This window comes from Hippocampus bargibanti, linkage group LG12 (genome assembly GCF_051943395.1).
Source record: "Hippocampus bargibanti isolate YZ-2025 linkage group LG12, ASM5194339v1, whole genome shotgun sequence".
Classification (NCBI taxonomy): domain Eukaryota; kingdom Metazoa; phylum Chordata; class Actinopteri; order Syngnathiformes; family Syngnathidae; genus Hippocampus; species Hippocampus bargibanti.
Genome location: NC_142745.1, coordinates 6,937,342 through 6,963,816, shown reverse-complemented (window position 1 = coordinate 6,963,816; position 26,475 = coordinate 6,937,342). Strand labels below are relative to the sequence as shown.

General features: G+C 39.3%; 3 protein-coding genes across 5 annotated transcripts; 2 read left to right on the top strand and 1 right to left on the bottom strand.

Annotated features, from left to right (window-relative positions):
* The first annotated feature begins 1,235 nt into the window (after positions 1–1,235).
* rhebl1 (Ras homolog, mTORC1 binding like 1) lies at positions 1,236–7,134 on the top strand. Of its 2 annotated transcripts, XM_089010915.1 has the most exons (8): positions 1,244–1,676; positions 2,963–3,034; positions 3,225–3,292; positions 3,439–3,521; positions 3,686–3,742; positions 3,826–3,873; positions 5,529–5,610; positions 5,677–7,134. In XM_089010915.1, the coding sequence occupies exons 1-8, from the start codon at positions 1,625–1,627 to the stop codon at positions 5,767–5,769; spliced, it is 555 nt and encodes a 184-aa protein (XP_088867041.1). In that variant the 5' UTR covers positions 1,244–1,624; the 3' UTR covers positions 5,770–7,134. The 2 variants fall into 2 exon arrangements, with proteins under 2 accessions (XP_088867040.1, XP_088867041.1); XM_089010914.1 differs by having other exon boundaries at positions 1,236–1,676; positions 5,529–7,134.
* Positions 7,135–7,628: 494 nt separating this feature from the next.
* LOC148890230 (5'-AMP-activated protein kinase subunit gamma-1-like) lies at positions 7,629–16,250 on the top strand. Of its 2 annotated transcripts, none has more exons than XM_089010832.1 (13): positions 7,629–7,785; positions 9,349–9,400; positions 9,473–9,573; positions 9,752–9,833; positions 9,919–9,977; positions 10,054–10,099; positions 10,194–10,248; positions 10,506–10,632; positions 11,968–12,133; positions 12,853–12,890; positions 14,519–14,665; positions 14,783–14,882; positions 14,950–16,250. In XM_089010832.1, exons 1-13 carry the CDS (start codon positions 7,777–7,779, stop codon positions 14,958–14,960), a joined length of 993 nt encoding a protein of 330 aa, XP_088866958.1. In that variant the 5' UTR covers positions 7,629–7,776; the 3' UTR covers positions 14,961–16,250. The 2 variants fall into 2 exon arrangements, with proteins under 2 accessions (XP_088866958.1, XP_088866957.1); XM_089010831.1 differs by having other exon boundaries at positions 7,641–7,797.
* Positions 16,251–16,950: 700 nt separating this feature from the next.
* LOC148890229 (activin receptor type-1B-like) lies at positions 16,951–26,237 on the bottom strand. Its single transcript, XM_089010829.1, has 9 exons — positions 26,159–26,237; positions 24,897–25,145; positions 22,884–23,150; positions 22,569–22,799; positions 21,478–21,645; positions 21,245–21,401; positions 20,238–20,362; positions 20,028–20,158; positions 16,951–18,761 (listed from the first exon to the last, which is right to left on the bottom strand). The coding sequence occupies exons 1-9, from the start codon at positions 26,220–26,222 to the stop codon at positions 18,636–18,638; spliced, it is 1,518 nt and encodes a 505-aa protein (XP_088866955.1). The 5' UTR covers positions 26,223–26,237; the 3' UTR covers positions 16,951–18,635.
* Positions 26,238–26,475: the final 238 nt, after the last annotated feature.

Sequence of the window (26,475 nt, the reverse complement as noted above, 5' to 3'; positions counted from 1 at the left end):
ACCACGAGTCACTGTCAAATATAGTACTAAGGAAAACGCGTGTGTCTGCTTCGTCATACAAAACACCACATTTGGTGACAAATGATACATTTTCATTGTTGAAGCTAGCTTTATTTTTTTTCTACCATAACTCTGAAACTTGACTATTTATCTCAATGTTCATCTATTTTAACAGTTAACAGTAATGTAAATTCCCTAAATTTCATTTTTTCAATTGAATACTTTTGCTCAAGGGACATCAAATAAACGAAAAAAAAGAAAATACTGTACGCATATGAAAAAAACATCTCAATTCAGGTGCTTCAGTTTGTGTAAAATCGAGAAAATTGTAAGCAGGTGGCAATGGTGAAACATAATAAAAACCACATGATTGGGGGCAAAAATCTTCAGGCAAGTTGCAAGGCAAATCTTAATGTGAAGTTCGAAACAGTTCCCAAAATCATGAATTGTTGTGTGAAACGATTCAATGCAGTAGCCAATGTTTTATAGGACACGGGGGCGGCGTTTGCGTGGGTACTATGAAACAGTCACAGACCTGCTTGTGACATTTGCACAAGTTCCCACGAAAATGGGCACCTGTTGGCGTTGGAATTTCCATGGGAAATCTCAAAATAGTGTAAGAGTCAGCATCAGCATGACATCGTAAATATATACGGAACAGATGTCACGCAGGGATGACAGACTTGCTGATGCAAAAACAAGACCTATATCTGCAATGGAGTAAATAAAAATACATGTTATTCTTTCCTAAAACATTGATTTAGAATCAATGCTTCCATCTCTTATGGACCATTAATAGAATTTGAAAGGAGCTGTTTTTCAGTTTTTATATGCTTCAAACAACAAGGCGTATTTAGTAATGGTTGTTACTAATGTACTGTAGTATTGTCCATGTTATATATCATGTTGTGACGTACTATTTTTGTAACCGCTAATTCCTGTAAAATGTTCCGTGAAAAGGTTTTGTGAAAGCGCTATCGAAATAAATGTGTTTACATTTTATATACGCACTACGATTGAGATGGTGTCTTGTCAAAATTAACCCAGAACATACATTGTATGCATGGAAAAAGGTGGGTGTGAAAACGTGTGTCTACTTTTGTCACCTTTGACACTTTGTTCTAGTCCGTATTTGTCTTTGTCTGGAAAAGTCGAGCCAAAAGCAGTCCAAACAACATCGGTGTCACTGGGTTGCAGGACACAGAGCGACCCCCGCTGCCGTATAGTAGCTTTGCAGAACGTGTGACGTAAGAGTCGGCTTTTACGACGGTGTGCTTACACAATAACACTTTCCGTTACTATCCCTGTGTGTTCTAACCGTGTTGTAGATCATTTATTCCGTAAACTGTTCAAGTTCGGGAGATTATTTTGAGGTTTCGATTTCTCGATCGACATCGCAAACTGTTTTGGATCGAGCGCAAGCGTTTCTTTCCTCCAAAAGTACAAGGCGTACTTCCTGTGGTGAAACTGCTTCGAGCTGGTCAAGGCCCAGCAACGGAGAGCTCCCAAAGTTTGTTGTTGTCACGTGACGTGAACCGAATGTGGCGATAAAAGTTCGCTGAGAGCGTCAAAATAGCTTTGCCTAGGACACATTTGAAAGGTAATCGACATCGTCTCCGCCGCCATGCCGCAGCCGAAGTACCGGAAGATTGCTGTGATCGGTTACAGATCTGTTGGTGAGTAAACCTCGCGAGCTCGTGCTGTGCTTGCTAGCTGGCTAGCACAGCTAGCTGGCTAAAGTCCTGGCTTTGTTTTCCTTGTGTCAGGCTGACCCCAGCAACGCGCGCTCTCCTTTGCTTTCATGACACTTGTGCTTTTCCTACGAATAAGTGCACTTTCGGCTGTAGCCGTCCCACTTGTCCTCGTCCCGAATGCGGTCAAAGTTCCGTGGCATTCCTGTTAGGCTACGTGGAACACATTTTCTAAACGTAACTTTTTGTCTCAAAGTAAATGGGTTATTTTCACTTCATGTGATTAATAACCATGTAAAAACATGTTTTTTTCTAATAGTGCATTTTTAATGCTGTCTCGGTATTATATATGTAAATATCTCCTCTTCCGAGTTAGAGGTGGCCTTTTTACGTTGATTATTTCATATTTTCATTAAGATGCATTTTGCCACATCGTTGTTCACACACATTGACCAAGCTAATGGTGCCCCTCTGAAATAGACTTCTTTGTTAACACTAAAGATAAAAATGCAAAACAGCTTCTGAGTTTCATCAAGCATTTTTTTTTACGCGGTGCCTTTCAAAAACTGTACTATCAATACTGTATATATGGCCATGCCTCAGAGGTACAGCAGGTCATCCAGCAATTTGTGGGTCAAGTGTTAAATTCCTTGCTGTCTCCAAGTCATGTGTTTCTGTGCCCTTGGGCAAGCCGCTTCACCCGTTTTGCCTCAAGTGCCACTTAGTCGGCGGTATGGCTAAATGTTTGGTGATGGTCAGAATGGCTATAGGCACACATGGAAAATCTACCCATTTTTATCCAGTTCAGAGGGCCACTATTTCGCCACTTGCTGTCAACTTGAAAATGATGATACAATTTCTTAAATACATTGTCACAGTAACATGCATTTGTGTTACTTTCTGTAGAAAATGGATATTAAAGAATAAGAAATACATTCGAAGTATCAAAAAAAATGTAATTGGCATTTTCACAAAACATGTTGAAATTCATGAAAAATCATTTGGGCCATAACACTCAAGACAAAATGTTTTGAATAAAGAATAAAAGTTTTAAAACATCAACGTAGACTGTTTGTTTCTCTTAGAAACAATACTGTCTGAATTATAAAACTGCCAAAAATTCAAATATTAATGCCTGTAAAATGAATACACTTTAAAAAAATGTATTTAACTGTATTGCTTGAATTATATGTAAATGAGTCAATAATAAGTGAAACATTGTGATTATTAAAGCTCAAATGACAATTCACTTTTCCATTTTATTTCTGCAGGAAAGTCATCTCTCACAATACAGTTTGTGGAGGGACAATTTGTCGACTCCTATGACCCAACAATTGAAAACAGTAAGTTTGACCATACAGTAGCGAACTGATAGATAAGCTAAAAATGAGCAAATTTCCTCATTGAGTGGAGAGGGGGTTCCCAAAAATATAATTAAGGCATAGCATCAATTCACGTGGAGGCCACGGTATGAAGACATTTTGTGTTTATTTAGAAGTACATATACATATAACTGTTTCTTTCCTTTCCCAGCCTTCAATAAAATGTTCAGCATCAATTGTCAAGACTTCCATCTTCAGCTGGTTGACACAGCTGGACAAGTGAGTTATTTTGTGCCACCTTGACGCTTACATTTGTACTGCCGCAATATTTGGGTTTTGATGATTGTAAAGTGACGACTTGCCTAAACTGTGACCTTGTTTGTACTCGAGATGAATTATGTTATATGGCATCTTATCATTTGTAGGATGAATACTCAATTTTTCTACACTCCCACACTATGGACATCCATGGCTACGTCCTTGTTTATTCTGTGACATCCATGAAAAGGTATGTTGGAGAATTGTAAATTTCGAATATATCAAGAAAAACGTGTCGTTTGGGGCATGGTTATCATCAAATTAAAAAAAACAAAGGCATGACATTAAAATCAAGTTGTGTATATTTGAGCCAATCCTGATATGATTAATAAGCCATTTCTATTCTGTTATCAGTTTTGAGGTCGTTCAGGTTCTACACGACAAGCTGCTGGATATGGTTGGAAAAATTCAGTAAGTTCAATAATTTAATACCATCAATATTTTTCCACCATATCGTTTCTATTCATGTTCCAACATGAATGTTTTCTATTTAGAGTTCCAACTGTGCTTGTTGGAAACAAAAAAGATCTCCACATGGAAAGGTAAGTCAACAATATTTCTTTCTACTTTTATCATGTAATAATCAGTACAGTAGGTCCAGTTCAGTCACCTACTACAATTAATACAGCTGGATGAATTTCTGTAATTTAAAAAATGTATCCTTTGTCTGGATACAAGCGCCTTTTCTGATCTCTAGAGAAGTAAATATATGTACACGGGAAATGTGCAGATCAAATTCAGCCAAATTGTTTCACTTAGATCAGGGCTAGGGAACCTTTTTGACTAAGAGAGCCATAAAAGTAAAATATTTAGAAATGTTTTTCAGTGAGAGCCACAACACGCGAGCGCACGCACACGCACGTGCGGCCACTTTTCAACAAAATGTCAGAATGTATTATTTAAAATAACTTTGTGATTGTACTCACCCTTAACATGAATGGTTTTCTCTTCCTCATGATTGGTAAAAATCCAGGAAAACGATCGGAATGAAAGTCAACTTGCCGGCTCCATACGCGAAATTACTGCTAGCTAGCCTGCACACGGCTCACTAGCTTCCACACTTGCTATGCAACATACTTCTCACAGAAGTATATTGATGCGAACGTTAACATGGGGCTTGTGAAAATGTCACTGACCTTCGACTGTTTCATCGATGGTATTGTTTCAGAATCAGAATCAGAATCATCTTTATTGCCAAGTATGTAGGACACACAAGGAATGTGTTTCCGGTAGAACACGCTGCACTAGTATCGTCGTCAAAAAAACTGCTAAGTGGCACTATACAGTTCCATTTTGGCTACTGTTGAAGAGTTCAAAGAGTTAATGGCTTGGGGGAAGAAGAAGTATTGTTTCATTGCAAATAAGAATCAGAACCTTTTCTCTCCACAAAGGCGAATCCCCCGGTGCATTTAGCTGAAGTGTACTTTGTTTTTACTTCTCGGGCTCATTTAAAGGGCCGTTTACCTGTTTCAACTGACGGCCAGTATCATCCAATCAAAATTGCGCTTTCCGCCAACCTAGGTCAGCGTCATCCAATCAAAATGGCGCTTTCTGCCAACTGCAGCCCCAACAGAAAATGAACAGAAAAAAGTGAGAATATGTACAGTAAAGTCTCGTTATATCGATATTCTCGGGAGTCGTAAAAAATATCGATATAACCGGACTATCGATATATCCGATCCTGCGGCATGTAAATTTTCTCCTTGAAAATATATAGAAATAGTATCATAATAAGCAGTACTATCGATATAACCAATATCGATATAACGAGACTTTACTGTATTTAGATTTATCGGTGAGCCATATGCAATCATCAAAAGAGCCAAAAATGGCTCGCGAGCCATAGGTTCCCGAGCCCTGACTTAGATGTTTATATCAGAAATATTTAGTCTTAGTGTTACTCTCTGAAGAAAACACTAAAATCATAGACTTTAGCGTCCTGGCAATGATAGCCCAATAGGACAAACTGACTTTTTGTGAGTTGTTTTCTTCCTCTCAGCTAATAGTGACGTGTCTCAGAGTAAAAAAAAAAACAACTTTCCACAATTCCACAATCTAAACAGACGACTTGGGAGATCTATTTGATGCATACTCAATGGCTTCTTTTTTTAAAATTCAGCCTGAGTGGAATTCTGGTGCTCTCAACTATGTGCCATTGTATTTTCATAACCTGTATTTCCACTGCCTTGATTCTCAGGGTCATAAAGCCAGAGGAGGGAAAGAAGCTTGCTGATTCCTGGGGTGCTGCTTTCATGGAGTCTTCAGCCAAGGAAAATGAGGTCATTCCAAACATTATTTTTTGTAGGTCTCTTGGCGCCATTTTCATACTACTTCATACCTTACAGACCGCCGTGGAGGTTTTCAAACGAATCATAATTGAGATGGAGAAAGCCGACGGGAACGCCCCACCAGAGGAGAAAAAGTGTGCCATGATGTAAGAGTGGATGGAGGACATGGTAAAAGTCACTTGCTGAAGACAGGAGAGAGGCACAGCTCCACCAGCGTACCACTGACGACCTCGCCAACAACAAGACCGACAACAAGACTGCCGCCAGTTTCACGTCATATTAAACAATTTCACCAAAAGAAGCTCAGACAGGGAAAGCACCTTCATTGGACTTTTGCTTGAAATACTTTAATTCTTGGATATAATTTTATCTCAGAAAACGCAGATCCTCATGAACTGCGTCCAAAATTCACTTGATATTGATATATATTAATAATAGTAATTATTTGTGAGTGCCTGATGTTGAGACAACATTGGTTATGTGTAATATTCGAGTGGTTGGTGTATTGTGGTGGTGAGCGCTTGACAGCGGTGCAGCCTCAGTTCACATTGCTGTAAATGTGGTGGTTGACTACATCAGAGTTGTAAACTACTCTATTATGAGCTTTCACAAAACACTTTTTCCACGCTTCTTTCCATTGTAATGTTTATCGGTTTCCGTTCAACATATTTATACATACCAGCCACTCACTCGTGAGCTCCTCTGCTGAGCAGATTAGTCCACTGCCCTCATTTCTATAGTTTTAACTTTTCTATCACCCCTAAGGTGTTATGGAACCTTCAGATCGACTTGGTATAGGTTGGGAAAATCGTTTTGATTTTTGCCGCATATGGCTTTTAATCAATCAAAAAGAGATGTTGTGCTTTTGTTTGGGGTGTGGGGGTGATGTCAGCTTTATGGCCTCCGCCCCTTTAGAGCAGTCCATAGCAGTAATTTATCACCTTTTGACGTTTTTGTAAAATACAATGATAAAATGGGGTCAGTTGCCATTTGTTGTCTTGACAATTTTGGCATTTGGAATTTGGTATGATTTCAATGTGAATGAAGTCGCAATCTCATGCATGTGATTTAATCTAAACTCCGGATTTTACTATCACTCTAAAAACACTTGAGATGCAATTTTGCATGTAGTTTTTCTGGGCTCTTGTTGCCTTAAAGTACACTTGTCTGTAAGTATAATTGCATCACATATTCATCTTTTTCCCTCATATACAGTAGTTTGTAAGCTTTTTTTTAAATCAAGTGTTTTGCAGAGTAAGTAGTTTTATGATGGACAGAGGCTGGTCATGCTGTGTCTTGTGCCTTATTCATCTTTGAAACTCCCACATCTGGTTTCCTTCATGACCAAAGGTGCTCTTATAGGGTTTCTTCTTCCGTCTGTTAACTTGATCTCATGGGTGTTGATTGTGTTGGTGATGTTGTGCACAACATGGACGCCAATATGCCCACAATGGTCAGCGTTCATATAAAAATCTTGCTGTAAACAGTTTGTATATAAAATCTGTTACTCATTCATGATTGTGTGTTTTTTTGGGGGGATCTCATATTTTATTGAGTTGGCCACAAGCAATGAGGAAAAAAGCATATTATTCTCAAGATAAACCTAAAAAATAAAATGTATACCATCATTTGTGTTATGCCTCCAAGCTAAAATGAATAAGTATTTCCATTTAGAAATTATCATAAAACATGGACAGACACTGAAGTTAACCATTTATAACACAATGGCCCTTTGAGGTGGTGTCACAAAAAAGCAAGGAGAAAGTACACGCGGCACACACAGTACAATTTTCCACTTAATTAGCTACGGATACTTTGAGCCTGCTTACTGTCGTTTGTTTTTTTACGTCAATGTTCATCTTGTGCAATACACTTCTGTGGAACAAGTTGGCATAAAAATATTTTGGAACGTTTTATTTTATTGGTGTTGGGCCAATCCTATCTGTAAAGCCCAGTGTTATTCCCTCTGGCTCAATTCCTTTCGAGGAGATGTTTTCACTGCGCTGAGTCTACTAGTATTACGATAACGACCAGTCAAGTCAGCCATTCAGGATGCTCTGGTTGGACTTTTAGCTGATGCGCCGAATTTGTGACCACTTGGCTGTTTGTCACACGATCTGGCAGGCTAAGGCGAAGACGTGACATTGCGAATGGAATATGGAGTGTGTAAGTCCCCCGGTAAAGTTTTATATTTTCCTCTTTTACTATTAAACACTGTCTAACCTCATCTGACACATGCTAACAAGTAGCAAACATGCTAACTATTTAGAATTATATTGTGAAGTAGCTAGATCGATATATATATATGTGACATAATTGTCACGTGCCTGTTACCTATTGTTGGTGAAATGGTTGAGTTTAGTGAGTGGTTCACATGTCCGTTTAGTTTTGTTGGGTGAAAGAAGCCATCTCTCCTTTCGATGATGATGTATTCTCTGTAAGCTTTGACTGGTCAATGCTAACGTCATTAGCTTGGAGTTCGAAGTAGGACTCCGGAAAGCAACGAGTGGCATTCCCCCAGTCGGTCAATGTTGTTATTTTAAAGTGATGCCTCTCTAAAGTCACAATACGGCTCATTTTATCAAGCCTAAATTAATTTTCAGTACTGCATCAATTTTTTTTTATTAAACCTGAGTTTCCCCTATCTTTATCGATCCCAGGTGCATTTTCTAAATTGGAAAAACTAGAAGGCTACTGAAATAAATACGATCTCGTTTCATTTTACTCAATGATTACTGCGTATGAATATGGCTAGGAACAGGGGGATATACGGGTTATTGTTATTTCTTAATTTCCAATGCTGAAGGAAATTGTGTAACATGATTTAATTATTAGGCTTTCTGTGCATTTAAAGGGCAAATGCACAACTGTCAATTTAGCCCCAAATCCAGCTCAGTTAATGGCTTCCATAAAACCTTGCACAGCCTCTCCTGGGCTTTAGAAAAACTGAACCAAATGCAATAATTTGTGTTTTTACAACATAATAAATCCACACTGTCAAAACTAATACAAATGTGTTCTTTTCCTAAAAAGAAGTGAAGTGAGACGTTTCAGTTTCCCACCAATCAGATTGAAGCTGTATTCAAATGTCAATTACTCTGTTGCCGTTTACACAAGACAAGCCGTTTGTTTTCTGTTTTGCTTGTACCCTAAGCTCTGTGTGATCAGAGAACTTAAAACCAAGTTATGAATACCTGATTTAGCATAGTTGAAATGTCTGGCCCGTATGGTAACAATATTTATAGAGAACATTTCATGCACAGCATAAATCAAAGTATCTTATTAAAATTACAAAAAACAAAACACACATTGATAACTTTGAAGCATATTTGTAGCCTCCAAAAATCAAAAGAATATTTAAAAGCTCAGAGAAGAAATGAAAAGTAGCTTTGTGAAAGTACTCAAAGATTTTTTAAAGTGCTCAAATACCTTAATGAACAAGTTGGGGATATGTTTTAATCTGGCAATGCTGAAGTTTGACTGCAAAGGAGATGTTTGGGTGCACATGATTAAGAGCTATTTTGGGGAAATTGGAGCTGGATTCCCGGTGAATGAGTACAGTCTCAACACAACAAACACGCAATATGTAACAAATTGACATTTAATAGACCGTCCGTACACTTCATTGGAATGATATGTTACTAAGTCAAATGTGACATTTTTATACAATCTGTTTATTAAGCTTATTTCTGATTCGTCTAATGGCTAAAGCTTGTTTGCTTCTTTCAGATTCCGGCAACTCTTGAAGATCTTGACAGCAAAAAGGATCCACCGATTGAGGGTAGGCGACTAAATGACATAATGATGACATTTTTGAAAAGCTTCTCACTCCACGTCTCGCTCTTCCCTACAGACCCTGAACATAATGTGTACACGAGGTTCATGAAGTCCCATCGCTGTTATGATCTCGTACCCACAAGCTCCAAATTGGTGGTTTTCGACACATCCCTCCAGGTCGGATATCATCTCTTTATTCTTCTCAAGTTCGTTCCCATAATGCACACGTTCACCTAAAATGCATATTTTGGGAATGTTGCTGTTGTTTCTGATCCTCCGCCTATTATGAAAAAGCAGCTTAACAATGAAAAATTAACTTTGTGGGGTAAAAAAAAATCTTTTTAATTCCGCACAGGTCAAGAAGGCATTTTTCGCCCTTGTTTCCAATGGAGTGAGGGCAGCTCCCTTATGGGACAGTAACAAACAGTGCTTTGTTGGTAAGATTATATCCCATGTAACTACCTTACTGTACGTACTTTCAGTTTGTTTAACAAATAAGTGAAATGCTGATGCTATCTACAGGCATGCTAACCATCACAGATTTCATTAACATCCTTCATCGCTACTATAAATCTCCTTTGGTAAGATCACAGATATCCAGATGTGGTGTTTTTGTGGGAGATTTCATAATTTTGTGTTTGTGATGTTGATTTTCAGGTGCAGATTTATGAGTTGGAAGAGCACAAAATCGAAACATGGAGAGGTGTGAATTTTGACTAAGGTCTTACAGTATTTTAATTATTTGTCATTTCAGTCAGTTAATTGTCTCTGTTTTATTTCCGCTTTTATTTTAACAGAGCTGTATCTTCAAGATTCTTTCAAGCCCTTGGTTAGCATATCCCCCAATGCCAGGTTTGTTTTAAACATAAAAAAAATGGAATCTAGCCTCAGAATGACCCCATCAAGTGTGTTAAACGTTTCTAAACCCAAAGACTGCATGGATGGATGTTTAGGTGTGAATACGCATAGGCTTGGAATAGTGACGGGTACATTTGACCGCAAAGTAGCAGACATTTTTTGTAGATTCATTATCACTTTACGGGGGACTTACGGGTATCTATTTTAAACGAGTTCCAAACAAGACACCTAACGTTCATATTTTATTACAGCTTGTATGATGCCGTATCTTCGTTGCTCAAGAACAAGATCCACAGACTGCCGGTCATCGATCCGCTGACAGGAAACACTCTGTACATCCTCACACACAAGCGGATTCTCAAGTTCTTGAAGCTCTTTGTACGTCCATTTGACATTTCCCTCTGCCATATTAACTAATTTGCTGCAATTTCCGAATTTATTCGGAAATTTAAATGTGTGAGGAGGAGCGTTATTCCCAAATTTGTTCGGGATTTGGTTTGTCTATCGTGGGGTGCCGATAAAGTACTGGTCAGACCTCTGGCAATTTTTTTCCCCTTCCACGAGGGGGCAGCATTTGCCTTTTGTCCATGTTTTGTTACAGGTTCAGCTGTTGTTAAAGCGCTATATAAATTAGTGACTACAGTATAAGGCGCACCTTCAATGAATGAAAAAAAGGTTTTCCAAATATAATACAGTAAAGTCTCGTTATATCGATATTCAAGGGAGTCCGAAAAAATATCGATATAACCGGACTATCGATATATCCGACCCTGTTTGCATGTAATTTTCCCCGTGCGTGCATAGAAATAGTATCGATATAACCGGGACTATCGATATATCCGATATCGATATAACGAGACTTTACTGTATATAGATTTAGCCACATTATAAGAGCGCATCAATAATCGTAAAATGTCATTGCTGCCCAGATAGATGGAAGACACTTTGTGCTGCATTTAACTTGCTATCTAGCTAGATAGCTAGCTAGTTAGCTATTTGCTATTTAGCTGGCTTGCTAGCTATCTAGCTAGCTTGCTTTGTAGATATATAGCATTGTAGCTGGCTAGCTAATAGCTGGCTGGCTAGCTTTCTATCTATTTGAGTTACTTCCGGGTTGAGTGAACGCTGGCGCATGTGCCTGCCGCTGCTCACCCACAGAAAAACTTATCCTGTGGCTGTAAGGTGAGCTTGAAAGTTTTGAATGGCAATTATAAATTAAATGTATTATTATTTTTATTATTATTAGGTGTGTATTGTATTGTATTTTGGACATTTTAAGATCAGATAACTCTAATCCCATATAATTTAGGAATTAACTCTTTTTTTTCTGATGAAAGAAGATAGTCTAAGGTTTCTTCCGCTGAATTTAATGTTTATGTAGTCTTCAAACTCAATATTGTGTGGGTCCTGCCATTTGAGTGAAAATGACAAAAACCCTGGCACTGAAGTGGACACATTTTTGCACATCGTCTGGCAGTGAATGAGTTAAATAGAGAACCTCCAATGTGGAACGCCACATGCATTGTATAATGCTAACGTTTTCTGGAGCAATTTGCCTCAAAAGTCAAACAAATCTTAGCATTTGAAAGTCACCAAACAGTTCCTGTTCGACTTTGGAGGTTCAGCTTTGAAATGATCTGCTGTTGACTCTTCTATTCTTCATGTTTGTGCAGTCGTGCCTACGTGCGTATGGTAAATTGTTATTGTTTGCAGATATCGGAGATGCCAAAACCAACGTTCCTCAGTCAAACTTTGGAGGAGCTGAATATTGGGACATTCCAGAACATTGCTGTGGTGCGCACAGATACACCTCTGTACACGGCGCTGGGTATTTTTGTAGAGCAGCGTGTGTCTGCGCTCCCCGTGGTGGATGACAAAGGTTGGTAGGCTGCTTGATATAAAAACGCAACTGTATTTAGATCGCATTAACATTGACAGTCTGTACTATAAATCAAGAGTGGGCAAAATATAGACAACTCCACTCCCAAACGTTTCACTGTGGCATAATCAATGTGTCTTAAGACTTTAAAAAAAAAAAAAAATCCAGTTGTATACGTCTCTTAACTCCTTCACTGCCAGACAATGTGGAAAAATGTGTCCAGTCCAGTGCCAGGGTTTTTGTCATTTTCACTCAAATTGCAAGACCTACAGACTATTGAGTTTTAGGACTACATAAACATTCAATGCAGCGTAAGAAACCTTAGACTCTCTTACTTTATCAGGAAAAAAAAGTTAATTCCCAAGTTATATGTGTCTGGAGTTATATGAGCTTGAGATGAGGGCAACTGTCCAAAATACAATGCAATACATTCATATTGGTTTATATAGCACTTAAGCAAGAGCTGAAGCTGGAACAAAGCACTAACATGGAAAAAAGGGGAAATGCTGCCCTCTTGTGGAAGGGAAAAACACTGCCAGAGGTCTGACCAGCACTTTATCAGCACCATTTTCAATTCCTGAAAAAAATCGCGAATGGCAGTGAATGAATTAAGTACTGTTCAGTTATATTTAACCTTAAAGCACAATGTGTTCATATATAATCCTCAACAAACATTTTCGGCAGGTGCACCTTTTCAAATCAATCTCTCTCTTGTGCAGGTCGAGTGGTGGACATTTACTCCAAATTTGATGTCATTGTAAGTTTACAAGAATGCAATCTTGTTTATTTTTTTTTAATATAATACCCAAGATATTTTATTTTTCATGCATTTCGTAATATTGCGTTCACCCAAACAATGTTAATCCGCCCCAAATTAATCAGCATTTAGCTCTACTTTTGTACAGCAGATGCAAAATGCTTTTAATACTTTTAAGAATTACGCAACATTGTTGAGATTTCTTCACTTATAAGGGAAATTGAGGGATTAACGATTTGTTATTCTGTAAACATTTAAAGTACAGGGTGACCCCAAAAAGATGCATACCCATGAACATTTCAATTGTGGCTTTGATTAAAAAGCTATTTATTTCAAATTACAACCACACATTATTCAGTTTATGGAAGACCATTCACCAGAGTTTCAGCTATTTCTGTTCATTTTTAGTCAATTTATGGAAATAGCTTTTTAATCAAGGCCACAATGGTACACATCTTTTTGGGTCACTCTGTATACAGTGGGGCCTCGGTTTACAAACACCTTGCCTTACGAAATTTTCGGTTTACGAAAGTTAAATTTATGAAAATTAAACCTTGGATTAAGCACTACTTTTCGGGATACACACGGAGCGCCGCCCCACCACGGCTCGCGGAGTAATCTTCGGCGGAAGAACACCAAAGCACACGACCGAAGTGCACACGTCGATCGTCTCCAAGGATTTTTTTACAGATACTTTTGCTGTTATGGGACCGAAAAAGACCCCACCACAGGCTCGTGTTCAGCCGAAGAAGACACAAAACAAAATTACAGTCGAGGAGAAGAAGGAGATCATTGAAAAATATGAACGAGGTGTGCGTTTGTCTGATTTAGCGGCCCAGTACGGATATGCTAAGTCCACCATTGCTACCATCCTTCGCAACAGAGAAGCTATTAAAGGTGCGTGTGTTGCACGGCAAATTCACTCTGATATTGTCATGCGGCAACCTGGAAGTTCGCCGTTTATTGATGATTTTAAAGCGAGCAACGGATCATTACTCGTCATGCTGAGACAGCCAGTTCTGACAGTAAAGCTGCCGAAGCCTACAAGGGATCATTCCTTGAAATGGTGAAAGAAGAATGCTACGTACCTCAGCAAGTATTTAATGCAGATGAGACTGGCCTTTTTTGGAAAAAGATGCCTAACCGGACTTTCATGACACAGGAAGAGAAGTCTGAACCCCATTACATCAAGCCATCAACAACCATCACAAAGGTAAATAAAATGACGTTATTATACAATGCGGTGTATTTCTTTTATTACAATACAACAGCACATTTATTATACATAGAATAAGGTATATTGTTTGTAGTATAAAGGCTTATGTAGTTGAAAATTATATTTTATGGAGACCTGGGAACGGATTATTCTCATTTTAATGGTTTCCAATGGGAAATTAATTTTTGGGATACACAATTTACGCCTTACACACTCCGTCTGGGAACCAATTAAGTTCGTAAGCCAAGGCCCCACCTGTATTAGGTGACGTTGATGGATATGACCAAGTTTACTACATGCACTTGTCCATTATGCTCCATCATACTATAACATTATATTTAACTAACTTCCCGTTCATGAGACATCAGCGTTCTACTTCAAGTAACGATGATGAAATTGCGCTCCCTTTCAGAACCTGGCGGCAGAGAAGACTTACAACAACCTCGACTTAACCGTGACCAAAGCCCTGCAGCACCGTTCTCAGTACTTTGAAGGGGTGCTGACCTGCAATCGCCACGAGACGCTTGAAGCCATCATCAACAGACTGGTGGAGGCTGAGGTGAAGTCATTTTGCAAAAAAAAAAAAATAAAAAAAAATCTGTGTTGTCGCAGCAGAATACTATCAGATTTTGTGTGTGTGTGTGTGCTGATGATACTGTATTTGTGTATCAACCAGGTGCACAGGTTGGTGGTTGTGGACGAGCGGGATGTGGTGAAGGGTATCGTCTCACTCTCGGATATCCTTCAGGCGCTTGTTCTCACTGATAGAGAAGAGGGTAAGCAAAAATGTTTCACTGCACCGTGACTCAAAGTAATGTTTTGGGGTTTTTCTTCTGCCCTTAGGCACCGTATGAGACGAAAGAGAAGAGGGGTCGCAGCAAAGGGAGAAAGAAGTGACGTGAAGGAATGTAGGATAGGAGTTGGGAGGTTCCTTCATCTGTGCATAAATACTTTGCAGTTCACTAAGTTTTTACGAGGTGAACAGTACAACATTGTCGGTAGCACAGCGAGCGACACCGTTCCAGTCACCCGAGCCAAATTTTACAACACCAAGGGAGCAATGACAGCGGTGGAATGAGCATTTTTAATATGGAATAAAAATATCTCTACCAGATAAAGGAAAACATATTTGTGTGTGATTAAGCTTTTTTTCTCCATTGTGGTGATGCAGTCAACTTCATCCAGGGACATCAAACTATTTGTTGATGTGTAAGTTATACACTGCTATTTTATTTGTCATTAGCTTGATGCCCACTTTTATCATAAAAATAGACTCAAGACATCCTGTTGAAATGATTGCATCACCACCCTATCGTTGGAGTTATATGAAGCAAGTATGAATTAAATTGTTTTGTTGCAAATTAAGAACATACCAGCTTAATTTAACTGTACATCCTATAGACTCACAAAAGACAATTATGACTGTTTGGTGGTGTTGCGTATCACAGTTTTTAAGAGATTTAAAATCTAGATTCCAAGACTATAACTCTGACTTGTTTTGTTTTACATACTATAATAAAAGGGATTTGTATTACCATTGACGCCGCTGTGAAATGGCTTTTTGGAAAGGGGTCCAACATTTAGATCAGGGGTGTCAAAGTCATTTTTTGCCGCGGGCCACATTGTAGTTATGGTTTCCTCTTGAGGGCCGTTATGAATTTGGGGAACCCATTAGAATGTTTAAATCCCTTCAAATATTACATATAGAGCACAGAGCAAATTAATGAATAACTCGTTTTCAAATCTGAAGTCATGAATAATGACTTTTATTGTGGTTGACATCCAAAAATATGAAATTTTGGCTCAGATTTTAGCAATCATCATGGAATTTAACAAGTTTGATTTGCTTTCACGGGCCGAAAAAAATGAGGTGGCGGGCCGGATGTGGCCCGCGGGCCTTGACTTTGACACCTGTGATTTAGATGGTCAAGTTTCCCATTATATCTTCGGGATTTGTCATTTGAAACAAAAAAAAAACTATTCTACGTTTCTGCTTTTATTTATGTTGCATATGATGTATAGCTTTTCTCTTCCTTCTGGGAATAAGCAAGGAATGCTGTCTGTTGTAAATTTGTATGGAAATGCAGTTTTTGTATCAAACTGCAGTCAATCGTGGAGAGCAATAAATGTTCTTTGAGACATTATGTGTTTTATGTTCATGTCATGAGGTTCTTTGGGGAGAGGAAACACATGCATAACAACTACATCATATTTTCTCTGTATTTACATTTATTATAAGGCAAGTACAACTGGACAAAATACCTTTGATTTTCATTATTGCCTTTAAAGTCTAAATGCATAACTTGACAGGCTTTGCAGTGCATACGACAAAAACAAATACATTGTCAGTTTGTATACATGGATCACTTTCAGCATTTTTTTCCTCACACGCGTGACCGTAAAGAGCGCTGTCATGTTCAAGAAGTTACATGTTACAGTAAAGTCTCGTTATATCGATATCGGATATATCGATAGTCCCGGTTATATCGATACTATTTCTATGCACGCACGGAGAAAATTACATGCAAACAGGGTCGGATATATTGATAGTCCCGGTTATATCGATATTTTTTCGGACTCCCTTGAATATCGATATAACGAGACTTTACTGTATGTTATATCATGTCAACTTATAATTTGTGAGCCATGCAGCGAAGTCAGTAGTAACTCACAAGGCCGGTTTTTGGAGTTGGTCAAAAACTATGCAAATATACATTTTAAAAAAATCATTACAGTAAAAGTGCATTTGTTCCTGAAACAAAAAAAAAACACATTTCTGAGAATTGTAGTCTTCAAATAGCATTCCACATGATGTGTTCACCCCCCCCCCAAAAAAAAAAAGTACAGTATAGAGCATGATGTCAAACATATGGCCCGCGGGCCAGAACCGGCTCCCAAGTAGGTTAGATCCGGCCCGCGGGATAATTTAGAAGTGGAGAAAATGCACGAACAACATGCAATTCATATTTTTAATGTGGTGCAATTCAAGGATTGTCCACTAGAGGCAGAGTGGTGTTTTTTTTCAACGCCGGTTTCAACACCCTCATTAGACAAAATGTCATTATCCAAACGGAGAAAAATAGATAAGGAGTGTGGAATTTTCAAAAGGTTTCGGTATTCGGCCCACTTGACATTTACCGAGGCCATATGTGGCCCACGATGTGAAATGAGTTTGACACCCCTGGTCTAGAGGCTGTACCGGGTTGGGGGTCCTCTGGGCCATTTTAGTGGCTGCGATGGCATTTAATCAAGCCAAGCCTCTACAATTCAAAAATCAAAGACGGAACTGTAAAAAATATGTGCAGCTAATTTGTGTGTGTGTGTTTGTGTCTTTCATAAAATATTTGGCTTGGGGGATTGTGTACCAAAAATAAAAGTCACCCGTGATAGGAAAATTTGATACGATAGTGTCAACATAAGAGAACCAGTAGTATCTTCATAAAAGAGGAGATTACATTTAAAACAAACAATCCTTGAATTTGTGTTCATCTTGTCGACTGTATCGAAACATGAACCACAATGGCAACACAACGCCGTGTGATGCTGTGAGCAGTGTCGACATAACAGTTTATTGTCCTGAAGAAAGTCGTTTGCTTGCATTAGGACCATCGTTGTTAAGTGCTTTGCTTGAGAGGAATGCTATGAAACTCAAAAAATTGAGCTGCGAATTGGGCATTTTCAGAAAGTCCCGCCCCCAGTTCGTAACGTCACGCCAAGACGTCTTGCATTGCTGGAGAATCAAAACAATGGCTTCAGATTCGGAGAATATGCTTCCTTGTTACACATCCACTTATGAATATGATTCAAATAGTTCTGAAGAGGAAAGAATACATCGTTGCAATCGATTAAATAATTTATTTCTGCCATTCTGAGGCAACATTGAGGGGAAATGTCTCACCGAAAAAGAGGCAGAAAATGACGACCTCCTGTGGCCACCTCCGTTTCCACAGGCTGATAAATTCCTTATATTGAGCTTGGACGCCCTCTTCTGGCGGCTTTTGGGTGCAACACGAGGTCCCCTGACCCAACAAGTACAGCAAAATACATTGACGTGATGGAAGGACCGCTACAAAGCGTCTTTTTTACGGGCAAGGGCGGTCATTTAGTGACGTCACGTACGGACTCGTCACCAACTCAAAAACAAGACTTCCTGAATATTCAGCGTGAGTCTTAAAACGTAAAATATAGCTATATGCGGTGGAATCTTTGTAAAATACGCTTAGTAGAAGTCATTTGAAGCCATTTTACAAATTATGGACACAACTTGTCCGGAGACGTCGGTTGTCCTTTAAGTGTACAGGGAAAGTCCAGGGATACTTGTCATGGTGTATAAAAGAGGAACCAGACAGGTTTCTGGAAAGGTGAGGTAGGGTTCATCAGTGCCTTAAAAACAACTTGCAAAGCTTTTACGATGACTTTGCAGTCATCGTTAAAGTGTCACATATTCTCAGTAGTGCTTTTGAGGAAGGCTCACTTTAAAGGGTGAGACAGATCCCAGAGCTCTTTCCAAGTGTTTGGTTACTTTCAGATCAAACTTTAATGTCCTCTTGAACAGAAAGTTGAGACAAGCTCTTTTTGATGCGCAGGGCGGTCAAACGGGCAGCACCGTTGGCGTACCAACATTCTCTCATTATTTTGCCCATAACCCGCAAAGCCTGGAAACACAAGGAAAAGCAGATTTAAGTGAGTTTGGAAAAAAACTTTGCCTCTTATGGTATACTCCAGTATGTGTTCAAATTCCACCAAAATGTGAAAGCGGGAATTTACAGTCAGCAATCAATAAATAAATTAACTCATTCACTGCCGGACGTGCAAAAATGTGTCCACTCCAGTACCAGGGTTTTTGTCATTGTCACTCAAATTCCAGGACCAACAGAATATTGAGTTTTAACACTACATAAACATTCAATCCAGCATTAAGACACCTTACACTCTCTTCTTTCATCAGAAAAAAAAGAGTTAATCCCTAAATTATATGGGTCTGGAGTTATACTAGCTTGAAATGAGGGTGGCCGTCCAAAATACAATGCAATACATACATATTGGCTTATATAGCGCTTTAACAACAGCTGAAGCCCCACTGTGGAAATGAAAAAAAAAACATTGCCAGAGGCCATGGCCAGCGCTTTATCGGCACCCAAACAAGAAAAAAACAAAACCCAAACAAATTCGTCATATTTTCAATTCCCGAATAAATTCGTGAATGGCAGTGAATGAGTTAAGGAAAACTGTCAATTGACCATCATTGACACTAGTATATGGGGAAACAATATTGCCACATGTACTTTAAAAAGTAATTCAGTTACTTTACTGATTTCTTGATTTTTAAATCACAAGTTTCTTAATCGATTATTTAACTCATTCACTGCCATTCCCGAATTTATTCCGGAATTTAAAAGGATGACGTGGAGCAACATTCCCTAATTTGTACGGGTCTTTTTTTCTAGCAGGGGGGTGTTGATCAAGCGCTAGTCAGACCTCTGGCAATTTTTTTCCCTCCCACAAGGAGCCAACATTTGCCTTTTGTCCAGCCGATCTCACTTGCACCCCAGATAACTCCAGAACCATATAATTTAGGAATTAACTCTTTTTTTGCTGTATGAAAGAAGTGCGTCTAAGATTTCTTACGCTGCATTAAATGTTTATGTAGTCCAAAAATGCATCCTGTAATTTCAGTGAAAATGACAAAAACCCTGGCACGGGAGTGGACATGTTTGCACGTCATCTGGCAGTGCATAAGTTAACCTGAAAATTAATTATCAGACCTGCTTAGCATGAAAATGAAAATCAGTTGGATGACAGAATTTGAATTCATGATCAATTTTTAATTAACCTGCCACAAACTCCAAATATGGATATAAGAAAGCTGTTAGCAAATTTCAGAAGACAAACATTCCGGAAGAAACGTATCGTATCATTACCTCATGACTCTGCCACCAGTTTGAGATGACGGGTCGTGTTTTTTGGTCACACACCACTTTTTTCATGTCTTCCAGTGAAGGGTCAGAGGGCACCAGGTCATAGTAGGGCAATTGATATTCTTCATGGATACCTGCAAGCACAGTAGAACACAAAAGTTAGAAGAGGCAATGTGAGCGCAGAACTTGAGTGAAAATCACATCTGGTTTGACCTCCACTATTACAGCGACGCACAATCTCCCAGTAGACCAGCCCCAAAGCGTAGATGTCAGCACATTTGAACGAGTCAAAGTGCCTCATGTTGATCGTCCCGTTCAGTACTTCTGGAGCCATGTACCTGAGAGAAAAAAAAATACAGTAGTGATACCTCAGTTTACGAACTTAATTGGTTCCCAGAAAGTGCATGTAAGGCGAAAAGTTTGTCTGCCAAACATTTATTTCCCATAAGAAACCATGAAAAATGAGAATAATCCGTTTCCAGGTCCCCAAAAAACAAATTTCTACTAAATAAGCCTTAAAACTACACAAAATATACCTTATTTTATGTACAATAAATGTGCTTTTGTATTGTAATTAAAGAAATAAACTGTACAGTATAATAAAGTCGTTTTATTTACCTTTGTGATGATCGTTAATGCAGTTTCCTCTTGCTGATATCCGAGTGAAGTTGCCGTGCTTTCTCGGCGATAATACCCTCACTCACAATGTCCCCTGCTAGCTGCTTTTCGTTAATCCAAATCAACAGACGTTTTTCAACCTCCTCTATTGCCTGAGACCGTTGCTTAGACAAAACAGAAACACCCTTAGCCACACGTAGCAATGGTCGACTTAGCGTACTGGTACTGGGACGCTAAGTCACACAAACGCACACTCCGTTTGTGTTTTTCGATGACCTCCTTCTCCTGCTCGGCCACAATTTTCTTTTGTGTCCTCTTTGGCTTAACACTAGCCTGTGGAGGGGTCTTTTTCGGTCCCATAATAGCAAAAGTATTCCGCTCGATAACAAACATGTCTGCACGCATAGACAAAAACTAGTTCGCCAGCCACTGTGTGGTTTGGTTCGTCTGCCGAAAACTAGTTCGTCTGCCAAGATTATATGCTCGCAAATTTAATGTTCGTATGGCGAAAAGTTTGTGAGCTAAAGCGTTCGTAAGCTCAAGCATCACTGTATATTTTTTTTTATCAATAGCAAGAAATCATTTTTCTCTGGCTGACCAACCTCTTCGTTCCTACTCTTTGGTTGGGAGCGATGTCGATGGTATCTGTGACAGAATCGTGACGGACAGCTAAACCCAGATCAGCAATTGCACATGTGCCATTTTTCTTCACAAGGATGTTCTTGGACTTCAGGTCACGGTGGGCAATACCCGGCTTGCCTGTAAAGTTTGTACATAAAGTCGTCCAATGCAAATATTGTGCAAAAATGCATATTTTCTATTCGGGGGGGTTCACCTTGCGTTCCGAGTATCTCCATGTGCAGATGTGCCAGGCCGCTAGCAGCAGTTAGCGCTAGTTTGATCATCCCTTCAGCCGTGACGGAGTAGCGGTTCAGGTAGTCGAACAGGGAGCCGTATTCGTGGTAGTCTGACACTAACCACAGTTGAGTCCATGTTCCGTTGTCTATACCAAAACAGGTAGTTTTATCAGAATCAGAATCATCTTTATTGGCCAAGTATGTAGTATGTGGAAAAGGTGATGGGCAGGGTGCGGAGGGTCCAGTGGGATTTTCCGCGCTAGAGAGTTACTCGGGTGGTGCCAATTATTTTTTTCCCCGCTGTCCTGTCTGTTGAAGCCAGATTTTGTCCATTTTTGTGGCGGCCCCAAACCAAACGGAATGTCACTTTTCATTTGCATTTGTTTAAGTGTCCAAATAATAATAATAATAATAATAATAATAATAATAATAATAATAATAATAATAATAAGAAGAAGAAGAAGAAGAAGAAGAAGAAGAAGAAGAAAAAGAAGAATGAGAAGAAGAAGAATGAGAAGAAGAAGAATGAGAAGAAGAAGAATGAGAAGAAGAAGAAGAAGAAGAATGAGAAGAAGAAGAATGAGAAGAAGAAGAATGAGAAGAAGAAGAATAAGAAGAGGAATGAGAAGAATGAGAAGAAGAAGAATAAGAATAATACATTTAATTTACAAGCGCTTTTCAGAACACCTAAGGGCACTCTACAATTAAAAGAACAATACATCTAACAATAACACAATAAATAAATGATAAATAATAAAATAGCTGATTAAACTAAACCGTGAATGCAATTTTAAACAGATGGGTTTTGAGGTTATTGTTGTTGTGAAGAATCTTAAGAACTTTTTTAATGTCAATATTCAGAACAAATGAGTAGGGTAAAAAATAGTCAGGCCTCAAACATAAAACCAATAAAATAAATCACAAAACGCTAAATAAGAAGCAAAACTGTTTTTTTTTTTGGATGAACGGAAGCGACGTTTGTGACTGAATTTGGTTTCTAAATCAGACAGTCTTTAAGGGTTCCACGTTATGAGATAGACAGCAATTCAGACATTAGCGACGAAGGCACCTTTGTTGTCAGCTGCGATGAAGCCCAGAATATTCTCGTGGCGTATCATGATGGTTTGATAGATTTCAGCCTCACGGAACCAGGAGCGTTCTTCTCTGGAGGAGAAAATTTTCACCGCCACGTCGCCGCCCCGCCAACGTCCTCGCCATACCTCACCAAAGCGCCCCTTTCCGATGACCTCTTGGAGAACAATTGTCCTGGCCACAGTCCTTTGAACAAACAGAGGCAGGCCTGAACGGCACAAAGCCCACGCAAAAAAAAAGTGAACAAAGCACATGAAAGTCGGATTGCGGCTCAATAATTACACCCGCCCACCTGAGCCAGAACCGGATGTTGACAGATCGTAAATGAAATCCTGCAGGCTCCTGTCATTTGGCATATAAAGGTGGTCGCATGAGGGGTCTTCCACTTCTAGCCTCTGTCGACGGCTGCAGGCCCCCCGCTGGTACTGACACACAAGCAGGCCGAGCAGCAGGAGCAGACACAGCAGGAGCAGCGGCCCCGCTATCACGGCGACCAGTTCCAGCAACCCCCACTTGCCACCTGGCCATAGTCCTTCATCGGGGCTTGACTGCGTCGTCACTGAAGAAAATGAATCTGGAATGACTATGGAATGCAATAACACAACTAACACAGACAATCATTCAATCTTAAAGGACAACCAACAGCATTTTTTTGTTTCCTAACTGACATCAGAAAAACGTTTTATAGCATGTAAAACAGGGGTGTCAAAGTCATTTTTTTGCCGCGGGCCACATTGGAGTTATGGTTTCCTCTCGAGGGCCGTTATGAATTTGGGGAACCCATTAGAATGTTTAAATCCCTTCAAATATTACATATAGAGCACACAGCAAATTAAGGAATAACTCGTTTTCAAATCTGAAGTCAAGAATAATGACTTTTATTGCGGTTGACATCCAAAAATATGAAATTTTGGCTCAGATTTTAGCAATCATCATGGAATTTAACAAGTTTGATTTGCTTTCGCGGGCCGAAAAAAATGATGTGGTGGGCCGGATTTGGCCCGCGGGCCTTGACTTTGACACATGTGATGTAAAATATCCAAAACACGCAGGCTGATATTTTTAGTCAAATGAAAAACACCAATGAAAATGACTTAAAGTGTCCCAAGTTAAAATGTCCCAAAACTACTGTACTTCAAAATGACCCTCACACCAAGACATCTTGCCTTGCTCGAGAATCAAAACAATGGCTTCAGATTGGGAGAAGATGCTTTCTTGTTACTCATCCAGTTAGGAATATGATTCAAATAGTTTTGAAGAGGAAAGCATAAATGTTTGCCATCGATTGAAGAAGTCCTTCCGTCTCATTTTGAGGCGTCTGGACTGCAATTTAGCGTCCCAGAAAATGCACAATATGGCGCCCGAGCTCCATTAGAAATGGGCTGATTTGTCTACTGGGAATTTGTGTCAGCTAGTAGTATCAAATAGTAGTCTTGGTGCAACACACGATTCAACACGAAGTTTCCAGACCAAACAAAGTACCCAAAATGCATTGTGTGTCGCTTTCTCGGTCAGCGGCGTTCCAGACTGACGTCACGTACGGAATCGTCACCAACTCAAAAACAAGACTTCCTGAATATTCAGCGCGAGTCTTAAAACGTAAAATATAGCTATATGCGATGGAATCTTTGTAAAATACGCTCAGTAGAAGTCATTTGAAGTGATTTTGCAAATTATGGACACAACTTGTCCGGAGGCGTCGGTTGCCCTTTAAATCCTTTCTGCACCCTCTTTGTTGCATAAAGCAGTTTTAGAAGGAGGAGAGGATCAAAGCGTCCTTTTCACAAGTGCATGTAAACTACAAGCTACACGTTGAAGGCAAACACGAAGCTGTAGCATCCATTGACAAAAAGAGATTGTCTCCTGTCCCACGTAAATCCGCTTCAATTCCAAGCCGCGACAGTTCCACATACGCATCATTCACGCATTTATTGCTACGGACAATTTAGAACAGGGCTGTCCAAACTTTTTAGGGCCGCATTTAGAAAAATGGAACGATGAAATGGACACTTTGAAAATCGTCAACTTGTGTTTGAATTTTAAGCCATATTTCTTCCTTAATGTGTAGGCTGACCTTTCGCTTGAATATTTTTTTTTTGTAATTCTGCTATATCCAAATCTGTAGAGCTCAGGTTGTAGTGAAACACACACACACACAAACAGGCGCTGATGAAATCATCACATCCCTGGCAGAAGTAATTACATAATTCAGTCGTGAATATTGAGTGGGCTAAGGTAGTTGTGGACACTGCGTTTTTATTTTGTGAGAGTGCACTAAACACGGAAAGTTAAATTTTGTCCTCACCAAATGGTACTTTGAGGTCAATGCTGTTGCAATAGTCTGTGTAACAGCAGTGGATGTTGACCAGGCCCTCGGTGCTGAGACAGTAGAAGGGCTGCCCGGGTGGTTCAAGTTTGTCTCTAGTGATGCAAGTACGAACGTGCTGCTCTTCACCATCGATGAGCGATGTGGAGATCATGCAGGCTCCGTCCGTCTCACACCACAAGCCCGTCGTTCTCTCACATTCCGCAATGGTGCAGTTACAGAGAAGAGCTGTGAAGTTAGATGCAGGCACGATTGAAGGCAAGCGTCCAAGCAAGTCATAAGATGTGCTTTAAAAAAAATAATCACCAACAAAACATGGGAGTTGAGGTTATCATCATGCGTGACGACACATGAGTGGGTAGTGAGTCATGTGACTGGCTCGTTGCAGCTACATAATATAATATATATATATAATAATATTATATATATATATATAATATTTGGATGATTGACAATCCTCCACACAACACGTGCTGCCCATAAATGATTTGGAAATTATGTATTTCTTTGAACGTCTCTGTCCACTAAATGTTTAGTGGACAGAACTCTAAACAAATTCTCTTTAATGTTATTCAATATTCATCCATCACCGCTTAATGTCCAGTAGCTTTCACTAACAACATGCCTGAAGAAAAAAGAGCGAGTTTGCCTCGATTAAATTGATTTGGAACTTGCTTGAGACTTGTATAGTGCCTCTTTGTAATTTTTTGATGATGATACTAGTGCAGCGTGTTCTACCGGAAACACATTCCTTGTATGTTCTAGATGATTCGGATTCTGTTTGAAAGTAAACATTGTCAATATGACTATTCATGCAATGCTGTTTACAGTTAATCGTTTACGGTTTCCCCAAGTATTCAGCACAGTTTTGCGTCACCTATGATTTATTTTTATATCATGACTTCAACAGGACACGTGCTAAAACTTCAGGAGTGAATGCGAGGATGAACGGTAAGAAAATATATTCACCAAAAAACAAACTTGTTGTTGCCTCAATGTAAAATGTCATTTAACGAACGAAACGTAACAAACCAATTGGTTAAAAAAACAACTCCACTGCAACCGAAATATAACACAATTCAAGTGAGTCTCAGTCATGAGTTTATGCCAGTGTTAGAATACAAAAATGAGCGAGCCAATCTTGTGACAAGGCTAACTACTAGCAAAAAGCTGCTACTGGCAACGAACACCACAATGGTTCGCCTTGTTTGTTCGGAGATGAACGAAAAAATGTGACTCACCTTCACAGCCTCTGTACACGGCAAGACAATTGACGAATACGAGCGCAATGCGTAAATTCGCCATAACGAATGAAATAAAAACTGCGCAGCGTTGCACTACATCGTATCACGTTTTTTTTACTGAGTTCGCCAGCTAAAGTGGGATGATGCGACACATGACATGAAATCCTCCTCCTTAAGGCAGTCCAAGTTGTAAGACACAAATTGTTTCTAAGCATAACAATAACTACTGCAATGCTCTACCGTATCTATCAGTGTCTTAGTATCTATCAGTATCAATCAATATCTATCAGTTCCTATCAATATCTATTAGAATC

Coding starts and splice junctions, on each gene's coding strand:
- rhebl1 (XM_089010914.1), top strand. CDS start 1,625: ATGCCGCAGCCGAAGTACCGGAAGATTGCTGTGATCGGTTACAGATCT. Junction 1,677..2,962: donor GATCGGTTACAGATCTGTTG/GTGAGTAAACCT, acceptor TTATTTCTGCAG/GAAAGTCATCTCTCACAATA. Junction 3,874..5,528: donor AAAGATCTCCACATGGAAAG/GTAAGTCAACAA, acceptor CTTGATTCTCAG/GGTCATAAAGCCAGAGGAGG.
- LOC148890230 (XM_089010831.1), top strand. CDS start 7,777: ATGGAGTGTGTAAGTCCCCCG. Junction 7,798..9,348: donor TGGAGTGTGTAAGTCCCCCG/GTAAAGTTTTAT, acceptor TGCTTCTTTCAG/ATTCCGGCAACTCTTGAAGA. Junction 9,978..10,053: donor GCTACTATAAATCTCCTTTG/GTAAGATCACAG, acceptor GTTGATTTTCAG/GTGCAGATTTATGAGTTGGA.
- LOC148890229 (XM_089010829.1), bottom strand. CDS start 26,222: ATGGCGAATTTACGCATTGCGCTCGTATTCGTCAATTGTCTTGCCGTG. Junction 21,646..22,568: donor CATCGCAGCTGACAACAAAG/GTGCCTTCGTCG, acceptor GTTTTGGTATAG/ACAACGGAACATGGACTCAA. Junction 21,402..21,477: donor GGAGATACTCGGAACGCAAG/GTGAACCCCCCC, acceptor CAAACTTTACAG/GCAAGCCGGGTATTGCCCAC.